Source organism: Sipha flava, unplaced genomic scaffold (genome assembly GCF_003268045.1).
Source record: "Sipha flava isolate LNK unplaced genomic scaffold, YSA_version1 202_pilon_pilon, whole genome shotgun sequence".
NCBI lineage: Eukaryota > Metazoa > Arthropoda > Insecta > Hemiptera > Aphididae > Sipha > Sipha flava.
The window spans coordinates 1,240,570-1,257,682 of NW_020272797.1; the positions used below are offsets into that span (position 1 = coordinate 1,240,570).

The 17,113-nt window shown below is 26.6% G+C and overlaps 2 protein-coding genes across 3 annotated transcripts; both read right to left on the bottom strand.

The window, feature by feature from the left end:
* Positions 1-2,473: 2,473 nt before the first annotated feature.
* Positions 2,474-7,775, bottom strand: LOC112682376. 2 transcript variants are annotated; one of them, XM_025552951.1, is made up of 7 exons: positions 7,593-7,775; positions 7,179-7,313; positions 6,988-7,109; positions 6,753-6,873; positions 3,244-3,353; positions 2,849-3,046; positions 2,474-2,680 (listed from the first exon to the last, which is right to left on the bottom strand). In XM_025552951.1, exons 2-7 carry the CDS (start codon positions 7,300-7,302, stop codon positions 2,555-2,557), a joined length of 801 nt encoding a protein of 266 aa, XP_025408736.1. In that variant the 5' UTR covers positions 7,303-7,313; positions 7,593-7,775; the 3' UTR covers positions 2,474-2,554. The 2 variants fall into 2 exon arrangements, with proteins under 2 accessions (XP_025408736.1, XP_025408737.1); XM_025552952.1 differs by having other exon boundaries at positions 2,555-2,680; positions 7,508-7,596.
* Positions 7,776-15,226: 7,451 nt separating this feature from the next.
* Positions 15,227-16,845, bottom strand: LOC112682342 (derlin-1). The gene is made up of 7 exons (XM_025552902.1): positions 16,692-16,845; positions 16,384-16,536; positions 16,184-16,295; positions 15,967-16,058; positions 15,737-15,885; positions 15,565-15,675; positions 15,227-15,485 (listed from the first exon to the last, which is right to left on the bottom strand). Exons 2-7 carry the CDS (start codon positions 16,534-16,536, stop codon positions 15,314-15,316), a joined length of 789 nt encoding a protein of 262 aa, XP_025408687.1. The 5' UTR covers positions 16,692-16,845; the 3' UTR covers positions 15,227-15,313.
* Between the last annotated feature and the right edge of the window lie 268 nt (positions 16,846-17,113).

The following is a 17,113-nucleotide window of genomic DNA, read 5'->3' on the forward strand; positions in this document are numbered from 1 at the left end:
AATTTTCATACGCATTCCCAATTCTTTCAATAAAACAATCAATCCAAAGCAATTTATACTTTAAACTTTTTTTTGAAAATTTAATTTTTTATTCTTATATGAGATATTTTGTCGTGTCATCGACCTTTATTCTGATGTGATTAAAAACCCATAAAAAAGTTAACTTTTTTAAATAAATTAAATATTCGATATTTTATTTTTTATATAAAATAATAGATGTATGAAAAACTGTATAAATGTTTTTTATTAAAAATATAAATGTCTGTAATTTCAGTTATGTACATTTTTACGATAAGTTCAATAGTTTATTAATTATATACAAAAAATGACAAGCCAACCCTATTTTGCAATTTTCAACCTCCTTGTGGCATGTGAAGGTCATGATCTAATCATGATCAAATTTAACTCAAATGTATATGACTTATATACCTATAACAGTATACATTGGGAAAGCCTGTACAGTATAATGGATGAAGTTGGGATCCCAAAGAAGCTAATAGGTTAAACCAAAATGTGCCTGGAGCATGGAGAATCTACAATGTCAAGTAAGAGTAGATAATACATTGTCAGAAGCATTCAAAGTAAAGTTTGGACTAAAACAGGAAGATGCTTTGTCTCCAATGTTATTTCATTTAGCGTTGGAAAAAACAATTTATGAAATGCAGGAGTCAACAGGTTAATAGGAGTGCAAAAAATTCAGGTGCTTAGGTTTGTGAACGATTTTGACATTTTAGGAAGTTCGTTAAATGACATCAAAAGAGCAGCACAAGTATTGGAACAAGCAGCCGGTAAATTAGGACAACAAATCAATAGGGAAAAACGAAGGTAAGGAAATCACTAAAGAACGAAGAGAATACGGACGATGGTGATGAAGACGTAGTTTTTCAAAAAGTTAACGAGTTTCAATATTTAGGACCCATGATGAACGTCAAGAATGATTGGTCAAGGGAGATTGGAATAAAAATATCAAAGGCTGAAAGCCTAACCTATGAATGAGAAACCTGAGCAACCACTAGTAATACAAAAAGAAGATTAAGGACGTTAGTGAATAAGATATGGAGAACAATTTGTGGCTCTATGTATCAGGGGTGAGCAACTGGCGGACCGCGAGTCTTTTTTATCAGGCCCGTGTATATTTTAAAATTACATCATACAATTTTAAAGTTTATCGTTTATACTCTAACTTATCGATATAATAGTTATCTGGTATTAAATATCGTTAAATGTGTACGTATAAGTAAAACTTTCAAACATAGCTGTTTGTACTGAACTATTTAACTATATCAGTTTCTTCGTATCGCGCTGTCATGTGTGTTGAATTTATTATTTCCATGTATATATAAATGCTAATAAAAATTCTAAAATGCATATTTTGAATGACCTTTTTTTTTGTTTTGTATTCTATGCTCTGGCCCGCTAGATTTTAATTTTTTTAAAAACTGACCTTCTAGTAACTTTGAGTTACCCCTCTCTGTTATTATGAAAACAGAACAGGTCCATGGAGAAGAAAATTTAATCGGGAACTACAAGTTGGAACCAGTACCAGTCAGTAGCTTTAGAAGTTAAATACAATGGCTTGGTTACGTAATGCTCAAAAATGAGGAAAAGACAGTTAGGGCGGTGCTGAAATGGATTCCTACAGGGAGAGGCCCTGCAGATGGCCTAGAAAGAGATGGTGATACAGTGGAAGATCTCAAGAAAATAGGAGTACAAGAGCGGAGAAAAATGGTTTATAAAGGAGAAGAATGGAGACACATTGTGATAAATTCTTCGAGATTAATAAATGCAAGCAGAAGATATATTATTACATAATTCAATGGACCAAATTTAATTTCAAAATAATATTTTTTGAAGATTTATTAATTTATTTAACTGCAGTAACTTCTAAAGATAAACAATAGATATTACATCATAGATATATTTAGTTGTATACTAAAGTAATAATATATAAACACAGCTAACCTATCCCAATAAAAAACTAATACCAATTTACATGTAAAATTTATTTTTATGAATACATTTAATAAATACAAATTATCACTTCATTAATTACAAATATAAATTAATTTAAACATAAAATTTACTTCTAATTTAAAAATTATGACTCCTTGTCACATTATTTAAAAAATAATAATTTAATTTTAACAAAACACTAAAATCCTCAAAATTATGGTTCATGAAAATTCATACATCAACTAAAACATAATTTTAAACTGTCAGTGTTGGTAATATCAAAAATAAAAAGTAAGATATTTACAATTTCCACACACACAAAATTAAAGTGTGTTGATAATAATTAATTACATCATAGAAATGTCATCATATACTTTTGTATTACAATAACAGCACTTACAATAATACAAATTATAACTACATTAAGTAAAAATAACTTTTTTTTTTATATATATTTTTACATATTTCATTTATGGTTAGTAAAGGATGAAATTATTAATTAATACATTTATGCTTATATTACATTTACTATATAATCAACATAAAAAACTTAAATTATATTTTCAAGCATGTCAATAAAAATTAATTTTGTGTTATGTACTTAGACTCGTCTATTCTTATTTAATAGTCCTTCAATGTTTCCCTTGAGAAGAAGTAATTCACTTTTAGTTTGTTCATCGAAGGATACATCCATAGTTGCCCCTGCCCTTGGTAAAATCGAAAGTACCTAGTGGGAAGAGAAATAAACAAGATTAAATAAATTATTGAATATATCATGTATTATTATTTAAAAAAAAGAAAAAATGCTATAACAATATAAATTAATTATAATTGTATTGGAATGATATTTTTGTGATAAAGAATATCATTAAATAAATTAAAATTGTTAACTCACATTCCCATTGGCTAATGGTACACTAACTGTAGCCATATCATCCCTAGAAACAGATGACACCATGAGTGGACTTCCAGTCATTGAAAGTGCTACCTCTCCCTGATTTGGGCGACGCATCACTGATATTGGTTCATTCATATTAACTTTTGGTGTGACAGTTACAGAGGGAAAAATAGGTATAGGTTTATTGACAGGGGTCTGAAATCAGTATTGATAAATTTTTAAGAAAAATATAATGCTCTCTAATCTAAAATTGTAATTATGTTACTCGATTAAAAATAAAAATAGCTTTTTTAATAACTTGTTATGTCATTATTTATTATTGTTTAATACAGTATTACAAATTTTACTAATAATTACAATTTTATTATTAATATCATTAGTATTATACATACTTTAAATTTAGATTCATTTTTTTCTAATGGTGCTTTATCTTCATGGCGTGTAGCACTACGATGTTTGATCACAGTAGATGAACTATTAGTTTTATTTTTTATATTAGATGCTACAACATAAATAATAATATTTTAGCACAGAAAGGTAATTTTATTTAAAAATCAGTTTTTCTACTTGTGTAATAAAAAACCGTCAAATACTATTTATTTATAACACCCTTGAATAATAATGTTGAATAAATATTTATTCTATAGATAATATTTCAGCAAGTGTATAAATTTAAATTAACTATCTTACAGATTTATATATATATTTACAAATTGAGATAATAATATTAGAAGCCAATACAAAATTTTGAATTGTTAGCACAATAAAAAAAACAAAATAAAAAAATTAAAATTGTTATTACAGTATATTATCATGTGATTTAATATATTGTTTAATGATAAAATTATTTCTATTTAAACTAGTAAAAATTGGTTTGGTTAATGTATGTTAAAAAATGGTATTTTAAGATTAATTTATTTTAAAATTTTTAGGTAATCAATTTTGTGATTTAATTATTTATGGATAAATACACTCATATAGTTTCATCTTGATTCTTAAATATGGATTTTACATTTTATGGTAACTTAATTAAATACCATAACATAAACTATGCACAGATTACTATGAAATATTTTTTATATATTATAAATATTTCAAGTTTTTAAACTTTAGTTGGATTTCAAATAACCAAACCAAATTCAACTATAAATATTTATTAAGCCAATGTTTTAGACAAATAAATATTTATGATATAAGGTTATTAGATTATTATTTTACACAAGGTATATGAGATTTGCTAAATTCAGAACAATTTCTACTAAAAACAAAAATTAAGTTAACCCTTTCAGACCCAAAGTCCTCTTTAGAGGACACAACAATATTTAATTTAATATTATTGCTGTGATAATGAATTGTCTTCAATTATATATTGAGTTTATAGAAAATGTACCGTAGAATCCAAAAATAGTTCCATAATTAATGTGGGATTCGAATTTCTAGATTTAAAGACAGTTATATTATTCCATTGTTATTATTTCCACGGAATTGGTATAAATAAATGTCTATAGATTATTAACCGATAGTGATAATTGCTTGGTTTTTTTTTTCTTATTTGGGTAACTATCATATAAGTGTTTCGAACTAATTTTCACTTTATTATGTTTGATATAACTAATTTTATCGAATGTTTTGTATGTGTCCCTCTTAGAGGACATTGGGTCTGAACGTTCGTGGCGTTCGTGATTTCGTAATCACTTCGTCAGCGTTTCACGTGTCGTTACAATACTGATTACATTTCGCTCCCTATATTATGCTTATACGTCATTATAATATTATAAAGTAATAAAATAGAATATATTACATTTTATTAGTTATTTTATTATTTATTTTATTTAAAATGGCTAGGGAGTTACGCGACCATGAAATTTTTGATTTATTGGGGGACGGTAACGTGTCAGAATTTGAAATTTCTACAAATATGAATAACTGCTATTTATGTATGGTAAAATGGTATGATACAAGGTCTATTTGTTTAGTTTCCAACTATATTGGGTCTGGACAATTGGAAACTATCAAACGTTGGGATAAAAAACAAAAAATGTGCGTCAATATTGAAAGGCCGGAAATAGTAACAGTATATAATACTTCAATGGGGGGTGTTGATAAAATAAACCAACTTATAAGTTATTATAGAACGTTTATACGTTCAAGAAAATGGACCCTACGAATGATTGTACATGCTTTCGATCTTGTAGTGGCAAACTGTTGGTTGCAATATTTAAAAGACGCAGACCATTATAATATAAATAAAAAAAAAAAAGAAAAGATCTCTTACATTTTCGTATGGAACTAGCGGAAAATCTAATAAAAGAAAATCAAAATATAACGCCAACACGTAGGAGAAGACCTCGTACAGATACAGGAGAAAATATCGATATTTCAACTAAACCTAAAGCACGAAAAGTTGATTCTAGTTAGCCGTCAAATGATGTGCGAAAAGATAAATTTGATCATTTTCCTAAATTTCATACAAAAGAGAACACATCAAGATGCAAAAATCCTGGGTGCAACGGAAAAACACATGTATTTTGCACAAAATGTAATATCCATTTATGTTTTAATAGTACAAATAATTGTTTTTTTAATTTTCATCAATAAAATGGTATATTGTATAAATAATTGTTTTATTATTCACAAGTATTTTATTTTATTTTATTGTAATTATGAATAAAAATAATAATTTTTCATTACATTATATTGCTATTATACTTATTGAAACATTTTAAAATTTAATATGATAATTTTAATTTTAATTTTTTTGTAACCATTCAGACCCAATGTCCCCTATAGAGGACATACTCCTAAATTCGTCAAAATCTAAAAATAAATTTTTTTTAAAACATTTTACTCTTATTATAGTCCATAGTAAAATAAATAAACAATAAAATTTTTTTTATCTCTATAAGAAATAAATTTGGACCTGAAAGGGTTAATGTTTGTTAATGTGTTTAGTAAAACTGAGATTATCTTATAATACCGCAGCCGTTAACCACAAGGATATTCAGCATGTACTGCATTGTTATTATATTGGTTTATAATATTAAATTATTTATGCATCGGGTTTACAGATAACACAAAACGTACATGACTGCATATAAAAAATATCTACGAGATCGTGCTCACCACTATTCTTCCTTCACTATGTAGTATTTTATGAAAAAAAAAAGACCAATAAAACACATCAGGGTCACTTATAGTTGTGCCCCAATGGTCTTACAGATGTATATTACAAATTTACACACGTGCCCACAGCAAACAATAGTTAAACCACTAACCATACCGCGAAGTACGCTGTGTGTTTGTAAACTTCTACCACCTAATCATTAATATGGAAAATTGTATTAAGTTTATAAACCTTTTAAAACATTTATAAAACTATTAATGTCTAAGCAGATAAAATGAACATTTAGAACAGGTTATCTAAAAAAATTTTAAGACAATTTATATTAGAATTATTAGATATATAAAATTAGGTCATCAGCAAAAAATTTTGATTTACTAATAAATATATTTAAATAATAGAAAGATATCTTACATAAAAAAAAAAATAAGGCTTTAATTGAAATTACAGTTTGTATGTACTGTAATCATAGTTATAATAGTTTATAATAAAAACATTCAAATTTAAAAAAAGGGCTTTTGTAGACTAGCATAATGATAGTGACTCAATAATTATAATTATTAAAATTAACTTATTTTTTGATGGTCATCCGATAAATATTAAATGTAACAAATAATGGAAAATAAAGTTCTAAACTTCTATATAAAATAATTTATAAGTATGTTCATCAAACTATTACGTATCTAGTTATTTTCTAGAACTTAAATAATGCATTTATTCATAATTTAAGTTAAAAAAATTCTAATAATTTTACACATAATAATTTATTTAAATATTTACCGCTTTGTTGTCTGGCTGTTTTATTTTCTGCAGTTCTGGTAACATTCCTAGAAGGTCTTTCATTTATTTTTGAAGTAGAACTGACAACATTGTTAGACTTTTTTGCATTACATTGAGCAATCTATTAGAAAATAAAAAAATATCATTCTTGAATATTGTTTCTATACATTTAAATGTATTAATATAACTGTGTGATGCTGTCAAAAAGCAAGTGAATAAATGTTATAATACTTACATAATCATATAAATTCATATTCATTGAGCCAGACAAATTTATTTTGACCATTAAAAATGCATTTTCCACTTTATTTCTAAAATCTTCAAATGCTTCAGCAAATCTGATTTCAATGTTATTTTCTAAAAAAAAAAAAAAAACTTGCACTAATAAAACAAACACTTTACATTTTATTAAGTAAATAATATTACTTTCAGTATCAAATTCATTTAAAATTTCTTTTATATTTTTTGGTTGGTTAGCAATTGTTGAATTAGCAGTTAAGTTAAATTCACCAGATGTCTGTCTAACAGTTCTTCTCTTGGTACGCGGCATCTTGAACGATTCTATAAAATATAAGAATAAAAATTAAGTTTGAATCAGTAAGATGTTAACAGCTCACTGTTAAAAAAAACATATATATGTGTATATATATATATATATATATATATCCAAAAACCATTGAATACTGTTCAATAAAAATTTACAAATTAGAACAAAAACATCCAACAGCAAAAAAATTACAATAATAACGACTAACGAGTAATTCGAATAAATTCTGACGCGTTGACGATTATCTTCAATTAAACGAATGTTTGTCAATGGATTTAACAATTTCAACTCACCACGATATTACAGTTCACGAAAAGGTTTCCAGAACACGAAAAGATCGAAGCGGTAGTTAAATAAGTGTGGGGAACTCAATAAATATTTGAAATATTATTCTTCATGAACAGATTTAAGATTTTAACAAAAAGCCGTGGACATATCGAATGAACAAGTAGCAGCACCATCTTGCATCAAAATAATATCACAAAAATGTCCGTTAAACAAATCGGCGTATTCATTGGTCATTGATAAATTTCATGGCTAAATAGATAACCCATAGAAATATGATAACCTGATATTAGTGAAATGCCTTTAGATCAGAGGTTCTCAACTTTTTTTTTCCGTATTCCTAAGCTTAAAATTTTTTTAGATTGTATACCTTAATATAATTTTTAACCTTTTTCAAAAAACTACTTTAAAAATGGTTTTTAAAAAAAATAACATTAATATAATATAGTATAATAATGTATCTATTTTTTTATATTTTATAATAAGACACAAAAAAAAGAAATTAATTATTTTTCTTTTATTTAATGAATAAAAAAATTGTAATATAAAAATTTAGGAAGACCCTTGGCGTTATTTTGAATTAAATAGTTTTTTATAATCAAGTTTAAATTTTAAATCTGTCGCTGCATTTAGTTTATTCTTTTACTTAATATTATATATGTACATATAGAATTCATAATATACATTCTAAACTTCATTTCTATAAGACAAATTGATGGTTATTGAATTATTAGTTTAAGATTTTTATTTTTAATGGCATACATTACATATTCCAGAAACAAATCATTTTAAATAAAACAAATTCAACTTTTTCGCCATTACTTAATTTTCACCTATCCCTTAAGATCATTTTACCGTACCCTGGGTTGAGAACCGATGCTTTAAATGATGTAATCTGTTATAGTACTGTACCAGTACTAGTGGTAATACCATATTAAGCCGAGTTCCCACGACTGGCGTACTTGCCAAATATTCGTCACTTATGAAGTCTTACCATGTCGTGGGATCGGTATAATTTTACAATTATTCGTCACTTGTGAATTTCCCGAACATTATCGGTAAATGTGACACGAGTCAAAGGAACAGCAAACATACTTGTACTAGTGATCCAAGGATTCGTTCACTTTGGTCAAGGAAAATGGTAACTTATGAACAAAAACGATTAATTACATATTGTATAATATCATTTTATTTTATTATATTAATATTAATATTTGTATCATTATATTCATAAAATATAAATAATTTAATAATTTTCAATTTATTTTACTGTTAAATATTTGTTTATACAATACATCATCCATCATCTTTCTTTTGATTTTTTGATTTTGCTTTTGTGCTTTAAGTATTCATTGCACATTACCATAAAAGATGAGCAAACTAATATTTTATCATTGTCACTACTCATGGTAATAATTGGTATGTTAATTAAATTATGAGTTTTACTTTTTAACAACAAAAGCTTAAACTCATAAAAAGGTGTTGTCGATACAACGATTGGAACCACACTGATGCCCTACATGACGTAGGAGTGGGTTAATTGATACTTGTACAAGTATAAAACTATTGGTGTACTTGTCAAGTATACCAGTCGTTGGAACAAAAAATTTGTAAATTATTCGCCTACTTGTCGAGTATATGATTATTGGCGTACTTGTCAACTAACCCGGCTTTACCCATAGAGTAAGATATAACATATAATAAGATATAAAATATTATTCTGTACCATAGAGTAATATATATAATATATATAATAATAAATAATAATATAATAATTATTAATTAATAATATTAATATATGTAGTATAATATATTACTCCAGTGGTGGCCAAACTTTTTTTTCCTCGGGCCATAAAAAAATGCATTCTAAATTTTTTTTTACGTAAATGCAAAATATTACAGTTATACAAATAAGTGCTGTAATATAGAAGACTTTCGCGGGCCAGATATTAAATGATGGCGGGCCGGAGTTGGCCCGCGGGCCGTAGTTTGGCCATCACTGTATTACTCTATGTTCTATACCAGTGGTTTTCAACCGGTGTGCTGTCAGTGCCCTTTAAATGTGCCGCAATAAATTTATAAATTGTTTTATAAGTACGTATTTACCAGTTTATTATTGATATTCGAAATGAAAACTGATCGAACTAATCGTAGATACATATAATATTATTTATAGTATGTCAGTCGCAGCCGTCTCGATCGATCGATTATTGTATTAATATATTTCACAATAAATAACTCTCTAATAGAGTAGACTGTAAATAGTATACATATATATATATATATATATATATGGATTGGTGTGTCGCGAAAAGTTTGTTGAAGATGAAGTGTGCCGCATTGTTAAAAAGTTTGAAAACCACTGTTCTATACTATAGAGTCTGTAGTATTACTACCCCACAGATTAATGAAGATTATTAAGAAAATACAGATTATCAATGTAATCTGTGGTATTACCGGACATGGCTATACTACTCTATGGGCCATGATAACATGCAGGTGTTAACCAGATGCTAATTGTTACGGTGTAGGTACTCGTATGTTTGAAAAATAATTGAATTATTGATAATTCAATGCCAATAACTATCTGGAAAATGTTAAAGAAAAAATTCAACAGAACATAGGTTCATCACATAAATAGATAATTTATCGAAATCATTCAACAAACTTTAATGACTTAGTCAGGTAACGGGAAATGAAAATGTTTCGAATAGTTCGAAATCCTATTTTATTCAATAAATATTACAGGTTTATAGTATATTATCCGTTAACCATACATAGCTGTGATAAATATTTATCAGTAAACTATCACAGTATCGTATCAAAAGGAACAGAAAACTTGATTTCTGAAGACTATTCAAAGTTTTTTAAAAATTATTGATGCTATTTACATCACCTAACGCCATACGTCCCGGAAAACCGGGATTGTCACCGGTTTTGGACTTCGCGACCCAGTGTCCCGAAAAATGTTTTCGGGACGTCCATATGTCTCGACTTAGACGATTAGAAGAAATGAAGTATTGTTTAGTTTTTAATTTCGACTATTTATCTCAATGTACATTTTTAATCGTACCTAATCGATTAACAATATATAATAAAAACATAATTTGTAATTTACACATATAAGTATATAATATATTTTATTTTACAAATTTTTTTTTTTTAAATATTTTATTGCCGGCCATTAATGATCCTCTTCAGTCAAGGGCGTATTTGAGTTGAGACCATGGGGGAGGGGCGAAACTAATTTTTCTTCAATACAAACTTAAAAATAATTTACAGCTCATTACAGGGATGTACCCAAGAGGGGGAGGAGGTTCGGGTCCGGACCCTCCCATTTCTACATACTCAATGGTTTAATAGTAAATAGTATATAGCGTATTTTAATTTCCCGTTATTTTCAATATACAAAGTTAATAGGTGATATAATATACTTATAATGTATAAAACATGTTTAATTTATACTGCTTTATTAATATTAATTATTATTGTTAATTAAGTAATGTATTTTTTTATAACATTTTACTACCAAATAAAAATTTATTTCAAATTATAGTACCTACCTATTATAGTAAACCTTTGTGCAGAATATGTGTGATGTGTGTTTAACTATTGTGACTATTACTATAGTAATTTGTTGGTATTAAACTATAATTATAACTAGAGAACAGATAAAATAAAAATGTTGGACCCCTCCCCTAAAAATTTCCTGGTTACGCCACTGGTTCGTTACTTCATGTTCCTGTTGCTCATTAGAGCGAATAAATAAAAATACAAGTACCAAATTGAATTTAATATTTATTTAATAAATATATTTAAAACCTACTGCATATAAAATAAGTATTAATAATAACAACACAAATAGTTCTTATATTAAAATTGTACCTTCAGTCTGAATCCTGTATAAAAAAAAACGACAATTAATCATAGTAGTAATAGTACCTATTAATTATTGTATTATTATATATTAAAAACTTTAAAAACAATTAAGAAAGGTAACTTAATTTAACAAATATCTAAGTAAAAAATATAAGATTGGTAAGTAGTCAAATAACAAATTCCAAATTTCTTTTTTCATTTTGGCAAATTTGTTGATTGTTTCATAAATGGGTACAATACTATTTTAATGCACATGCAGCAAAGCCAAGCCTGTTAATCTATGCTGGCCTATTCTTGATCTTAACCATGTTTTAAATTTATAAAAATATATTTTTGACCAATATTTGTAAGTTAAAGAATATGGAAACAAATATGTATTGTCAGTTTTTATGATTATTATTTGGGTTAGGGACTTCTAACTCTAGAAAATACACAAATATGCATATATTTGTGCACAAAAAAATGACTAAATACCTATGTACAACAAAAAGTACCAGATATTATGTTGTAAAACAATAGTAAGCGAGTAAAATTATTTAGGACTTATATAACTCTAATAAATACAAAAATACACAATATTCATAAATGCACCAAAAAATGACTAACTAGTAAATTTGTGGTAAAAAAAGTTTTATTTTAAATTACTTTATATTATATGATAAATACCTCGGTTATGGTTGTAGTCTATAACCGTAGCAATATCTGTGGAAGATAATATCATTATTCCTTACACAACCAAAAATGTTTTGATATATGAAGAGAAACAAAAAATGATACCCGTGATCAAATTGACATATTATTGAATTTATTATTATATTACAATGATAGACTAGTAATTTATATTCTTAATTATTTACACGTTACATTTTTTAAATAAATCAATGTATTATATTAAAAAAAATACAAGTCATGGGAGGGGCGAATGTCCCCTTCGCCCCTCCCTCAAATACACTCTTGTCTTCTGTGGCATATACATAACTTTTATATGGGGGGTCATTTGCAAACAAATCATTATTTTTTTTTTATACGTTTCTAACACCCTCATACTAAAAACATTATTTTATAACATTTAAAAAAAAGGCCTAGGGAAGATCTTATCTCTACATCCCCCCTTATATACGCCACTGATCATCTCAATATATTTAGAGTTGTATAAAAAGTATATAACTAAATATTGTGTTTGTGTTAGTTTGTGTTGTCCCAGTTTCGTCTTATAAATTTATGGCAACCTTACCAGTAAGGAGTCATGAATCACAATAGGTTTTCCGAAACTAAATAAATTAAAATACCATTAAACAACAATTTAGAATCATTGAGCAGATTGTAAGAAAAAAAAAATTGGATTTAATCATACTTTCGGTTGTAATATTGTGTGGTGCAAATAACGTTTATAATTCCAAATGTGTAAACAAATATTGTACATTTTTTTTTTTTTTGTAGGATTTACAAGCTACACATTTACAAGCTTGTAGGATTTATTAACCTACACAACGACCTTAAAATTCCAACTTTGTCCCAACTAACTAAATCACACTTTCGTTCATTCCACTCTAAACTAGCTCAACATACGAACCCGCTAATCAATCGTTTTTCCTCCTTTAAAAATCCTGTCAACCCTCTAAGAAGATTAAATCGGACCTGGCCTAGAGATTTATTAAAATAATCTGTCGGGTGGCACTACTGAGTGCCCTCCCATTCTGTTAATTCTTGTTATTGTAAATCATGTATTATAAAAATTACTTAATGTACAAAATGATATAGATTGTAATTATTCTTTTAAAAAATAAAAAAAAAAAAAAGGATTTGCAAGTCATTTAGACTCTTTGCCCCCAAAATTACTTCCTTTCATCACTCTCTATCGTATACCTATTCCTAGTGTACTCTAATTTCTTCTAATAATTCCTCGACGCTGTCCTACCATATTTTTGTGGTCTTCCTCTTGGTCTCGTACGCCTCACTATATATATATATATATATATATATATATATATCAATTCTCCTTTCAGCATACTTCCATCGGCTCGCCATGATATTGTACATTTTATTACTTATTAATATTAATAATGACGAATGAAAATGATAAAATACGATTTCACTCAAATTGATTGTCCATAGACGATAACATATAGTAAATTTTTATTCACGAGCACTAAGTTTAAATCTTAGGAGTGTTAAAATTCTGACCCCAAGGACTAAAGTATTTCGAAGTGAATTAAAGTCCTACTTGTACTCTTCTCAAGATTTGAAAAACAAATAATTCTGTTTGGACGCATCCAGAGCTGTTCTATGGATTTTTAGGACCTGGGGCAAACTATTTCGGCGGCTCCTCAATCATCACAATAATATACGAATAAAATAAAAAAATATAAACCAAGTGTGCAAAATGTTGGTAAATATAGTCTTTTAAACCTCAACCAAATTATTTAAGTGTAATTTAATTACATCGATACAATGAATTACATTTTTAATAACTTTTCAATAATGTATTACACGTTACCAAATTTAATTTTTAAACAACCGTAGAAAATAAGAATTTGGATGTTAATAATACCAATTTAAAATAAATAAATAGAGTAAGACACAATTAAAATTGTCCACAGAATTTTAAAAACATAAGTACCACTTTTTGAGTCAAATTGTTGTTTTTTTTATGATTTTGGTCATCATTCTATGCTTACCACCATGACCAATGTTATCGTGTATTTAATTCAGTATATCATAAAATTTGTTATTTTTCATGTATAATAATTAGTGGCGTACATACGAGGGGGGATTCAAACCCCCCTCAGGGCCAAAAAAAAAAAATTGTTTTATTATTGATGACGTGTAATATATTCGTAGTTTCGTTATTACGCTTTGAACTTAAAATATACAATTATACAAATATTATGATAATTAAATAATTATATTGATAGGTGTTATAAAAGTTTTGTTAACTATGCTGTTTTTATATTCCAATAGCTATTAATTTACTGTAATGTAAAAGTAAATTGTAAATTGGTAAAAAAATTGTATAAAATAATATCTATTTTTAGCAGTTATTTATCTTATTTATTTGTGCGACGAAAAAAAAAGATAACGATTATTTTATCTGGGGGGGGGGTCCTTTTATATTATCTTATAAATATGTATTATAAAACGTTATAGTATCAAGGAAAATATAATTATCTAAATAGGCAATAGCTATGATAAACATTCAAATATATGGACATACAGTTGAAATCACCAGATTTATATATAAGTGTATAAGCATTGTATGATCATTGTATTAGGTACATCTAAGGAAATCGAGAATAGTTTACTGATTTTATAACTTTTATTTTTTTTGTAAATCCTTATTCTACAAAGTAACATAGTTAAAAAAATTAAGTTCTTTAATTTAAATTTATTTCAAAGTGAAAGATATTATTAAAGTCCATAATTAATATAGAAAATATTTTAGATTTTGAGCAAAGTTTAAACTTATTAATTTCCTTATTAAATATATTATCCATTTATACAATTTAGGTGTTTTAGCTAATTTTTAATACATTTTTAAATTAATATTTATCTTAACTGTTAATACAACAATTATATTAATACATTTTGATAGTTAATAGTAAAATATGTAACTCATTTGTATTCGAAAATAAACTAAAATCCTGCAATTCAATTAAAATAGATCAATAGTTTTTTATTATTATTTTCTTATATTTATAACTTTAATATTAATAATAAATATTCACTGAGATGAAAAGTTAATACCAAATAAAATAAAGAAAAATACAAAATACAATATTCCTCTACTTTAATATTTGTAATAGATACAATAAATGTTTAAACATAAAACCTTTTTTAAATCAGACTTAATTTATTGCGGTTGTCCTAAAACATAACCTCTACCCCAGTTGTGACGACGATAGTTTAATCCTCCATCCCCTTGTTGCTGTTGTTGATTTATAGGTGCTGCAGCTGCTGGAGTTGCTCTAGTCGGTGGTCGTCCAAATCCATGAACTGTTCTTTGATTGGGGAAAAATTTATACCTAAATGAACAAATTAAACATTTTGAAATTAAATTGATTATTTATGTTAAAGTATTATATTTAAATAATGTTAACTAACAATATCTGAGGTGTCTGTATAAGTTGTGGTCCGCCCATTTCTTGTGGGTACTTGAACATGAGGAAAAAATATGTATGGCCTACAATAATGCCAACCAATTCTTGCAGACCACTAAACATTTAAAATAAGCAATTTTATTAAATAATTTATTCATTCAACTAAGTATATTTACCCTCCAGAAATAATTAAATTGAATCCAAACAACACCCATGGTAAATACATAGCTTTGAAACGAGTTCCAAACCAGAAATTAACAGTTACATCTTTATTTAATTGGCACCATACATACAATACACTTAAAACCATAGGGTCCATAAGAACCTAAAAGAAAAATAATTTCAGTTAAGTTTAATGATTCAATTACAAGAATATTGACAAAAGACCGCAAAAAAATTATTTTACCGGTATATTTACTAATAGGCCAATAACCACACAACATAACCAATTAAATAAAAGTAAGAAAAAATAATCTGCTGGTCTTTCACTAAATGAATCTAAACAATAAAAGAAAATACATTTCCATTACTACAATTTCCATGAAGATTCTTTACATTAATTACCTTATATATATTTTTTTTTTCAGATAAAATACATTAAAATTGTAATAAAAATGACTTACCTGTTTCTAATCTTATTGAATAACTATATAGAAAATAACAATTGACTAGGAAATGAAATCCATTCATAGGTGATAGTGGGTATAAGAATAAAGCGGTGACTGCTCTCCATATCTGTCCACATTATAAATTAATCATCAGTTACATTATTTTAAAGATTTGTATCAAAGTCTAACCAAAATAAAATAAATTTAAAACTTACTTCAAATTTGTTAATAAATGGTTCATAAAACAACATAAACTTAGTAGGGTTTAATATGCCAAATCGACCAGCCAATGTCAACACTAATGTTAGTGTAAGCCATCGTTTAGTGAAATAAGGTACACTTTTAAACCAATCACTAAAATCTGCCATCTGTAAATAAAATTATGATTTCTATGACATCAAATTAAAGACTGAGTACTTATAAATTTATTAGGGCATGTTATGATCAGTGCAATAATAATTTATTAATACTACTGATCAACTATCAATGATAAATTTAAATATTAATTCGTATTATTTCTTACCACGTTACATGTATAACGTATTTATTCTTTTAAAAATGTCAACTACACAGTTTACACCATAATATTAATAATTAGTATATTTGCTTAACACTACAGTATAAATAATTAATTAGTATTTCAAAAGAATTATGGGTGCACAGTGCATACATTAAATGTAATACCTAGGACTCATAATTTGATAACAAAATTGATAACATATAAAGAAATAAAAAGACACGTCAGTAATCAGTTTTTTTTGTATTATAGTATTTTAGAATTGTCTTTCAGTCAATGATGTTACAAAAAAGAAAAAATTGGAAATTATCAGTATAATTGGAATTAATTTCAAGGCTGTAAACAGCTATATTTCGAAAATCATACCATGTATATGTGTTACGTGTTCAGAATTAAATTTTTTTTGTCGACAACTAAATACTAAATAT

Coding starts and splice junctions, on each gene's coding strand:
- LOC112682376 (XM_025552951.1), bottom strand. CDS start 7,302: ATGCCGCGTACCAAGAGAAGAACTGTTAGACAGACATCTGGTGAATTT. Junction 7,110..7,178: donor AAATGAATTTGATACTGAAA/GTAATATTATTT, acceptor TTTTTTTTTTAG/AAAATAACATTGAAATCAGA. Junction 6,874..6,987: donor ATATGAATTTATATGATTAT/GTAAGTATTATA, acceptor ATTTTCTAATAG/ATTGCTCAATGTAATGCAAA.
- LOC112682342 (XM_025552902.1), bottom strand. CDS start 16,536: ATGGCAGATTTTAGTGATTGGTTTAAAAGTGTACCTTATTTCACTAAA. Junction 16,296..16,383: donor CATTTATTAACAAATTTGAA/GTAAGTTTTAAA, acceptor TAATGTGGACAG/ATATGGAGAGCAGTCACCGC. Junction 15,676..15,736: donor AATTTAATTATTTCTGGAGG/GTAAATATACTT, acceptor TTAAATGTTTAG/TGGTCTGCAAGAATTGGTTG.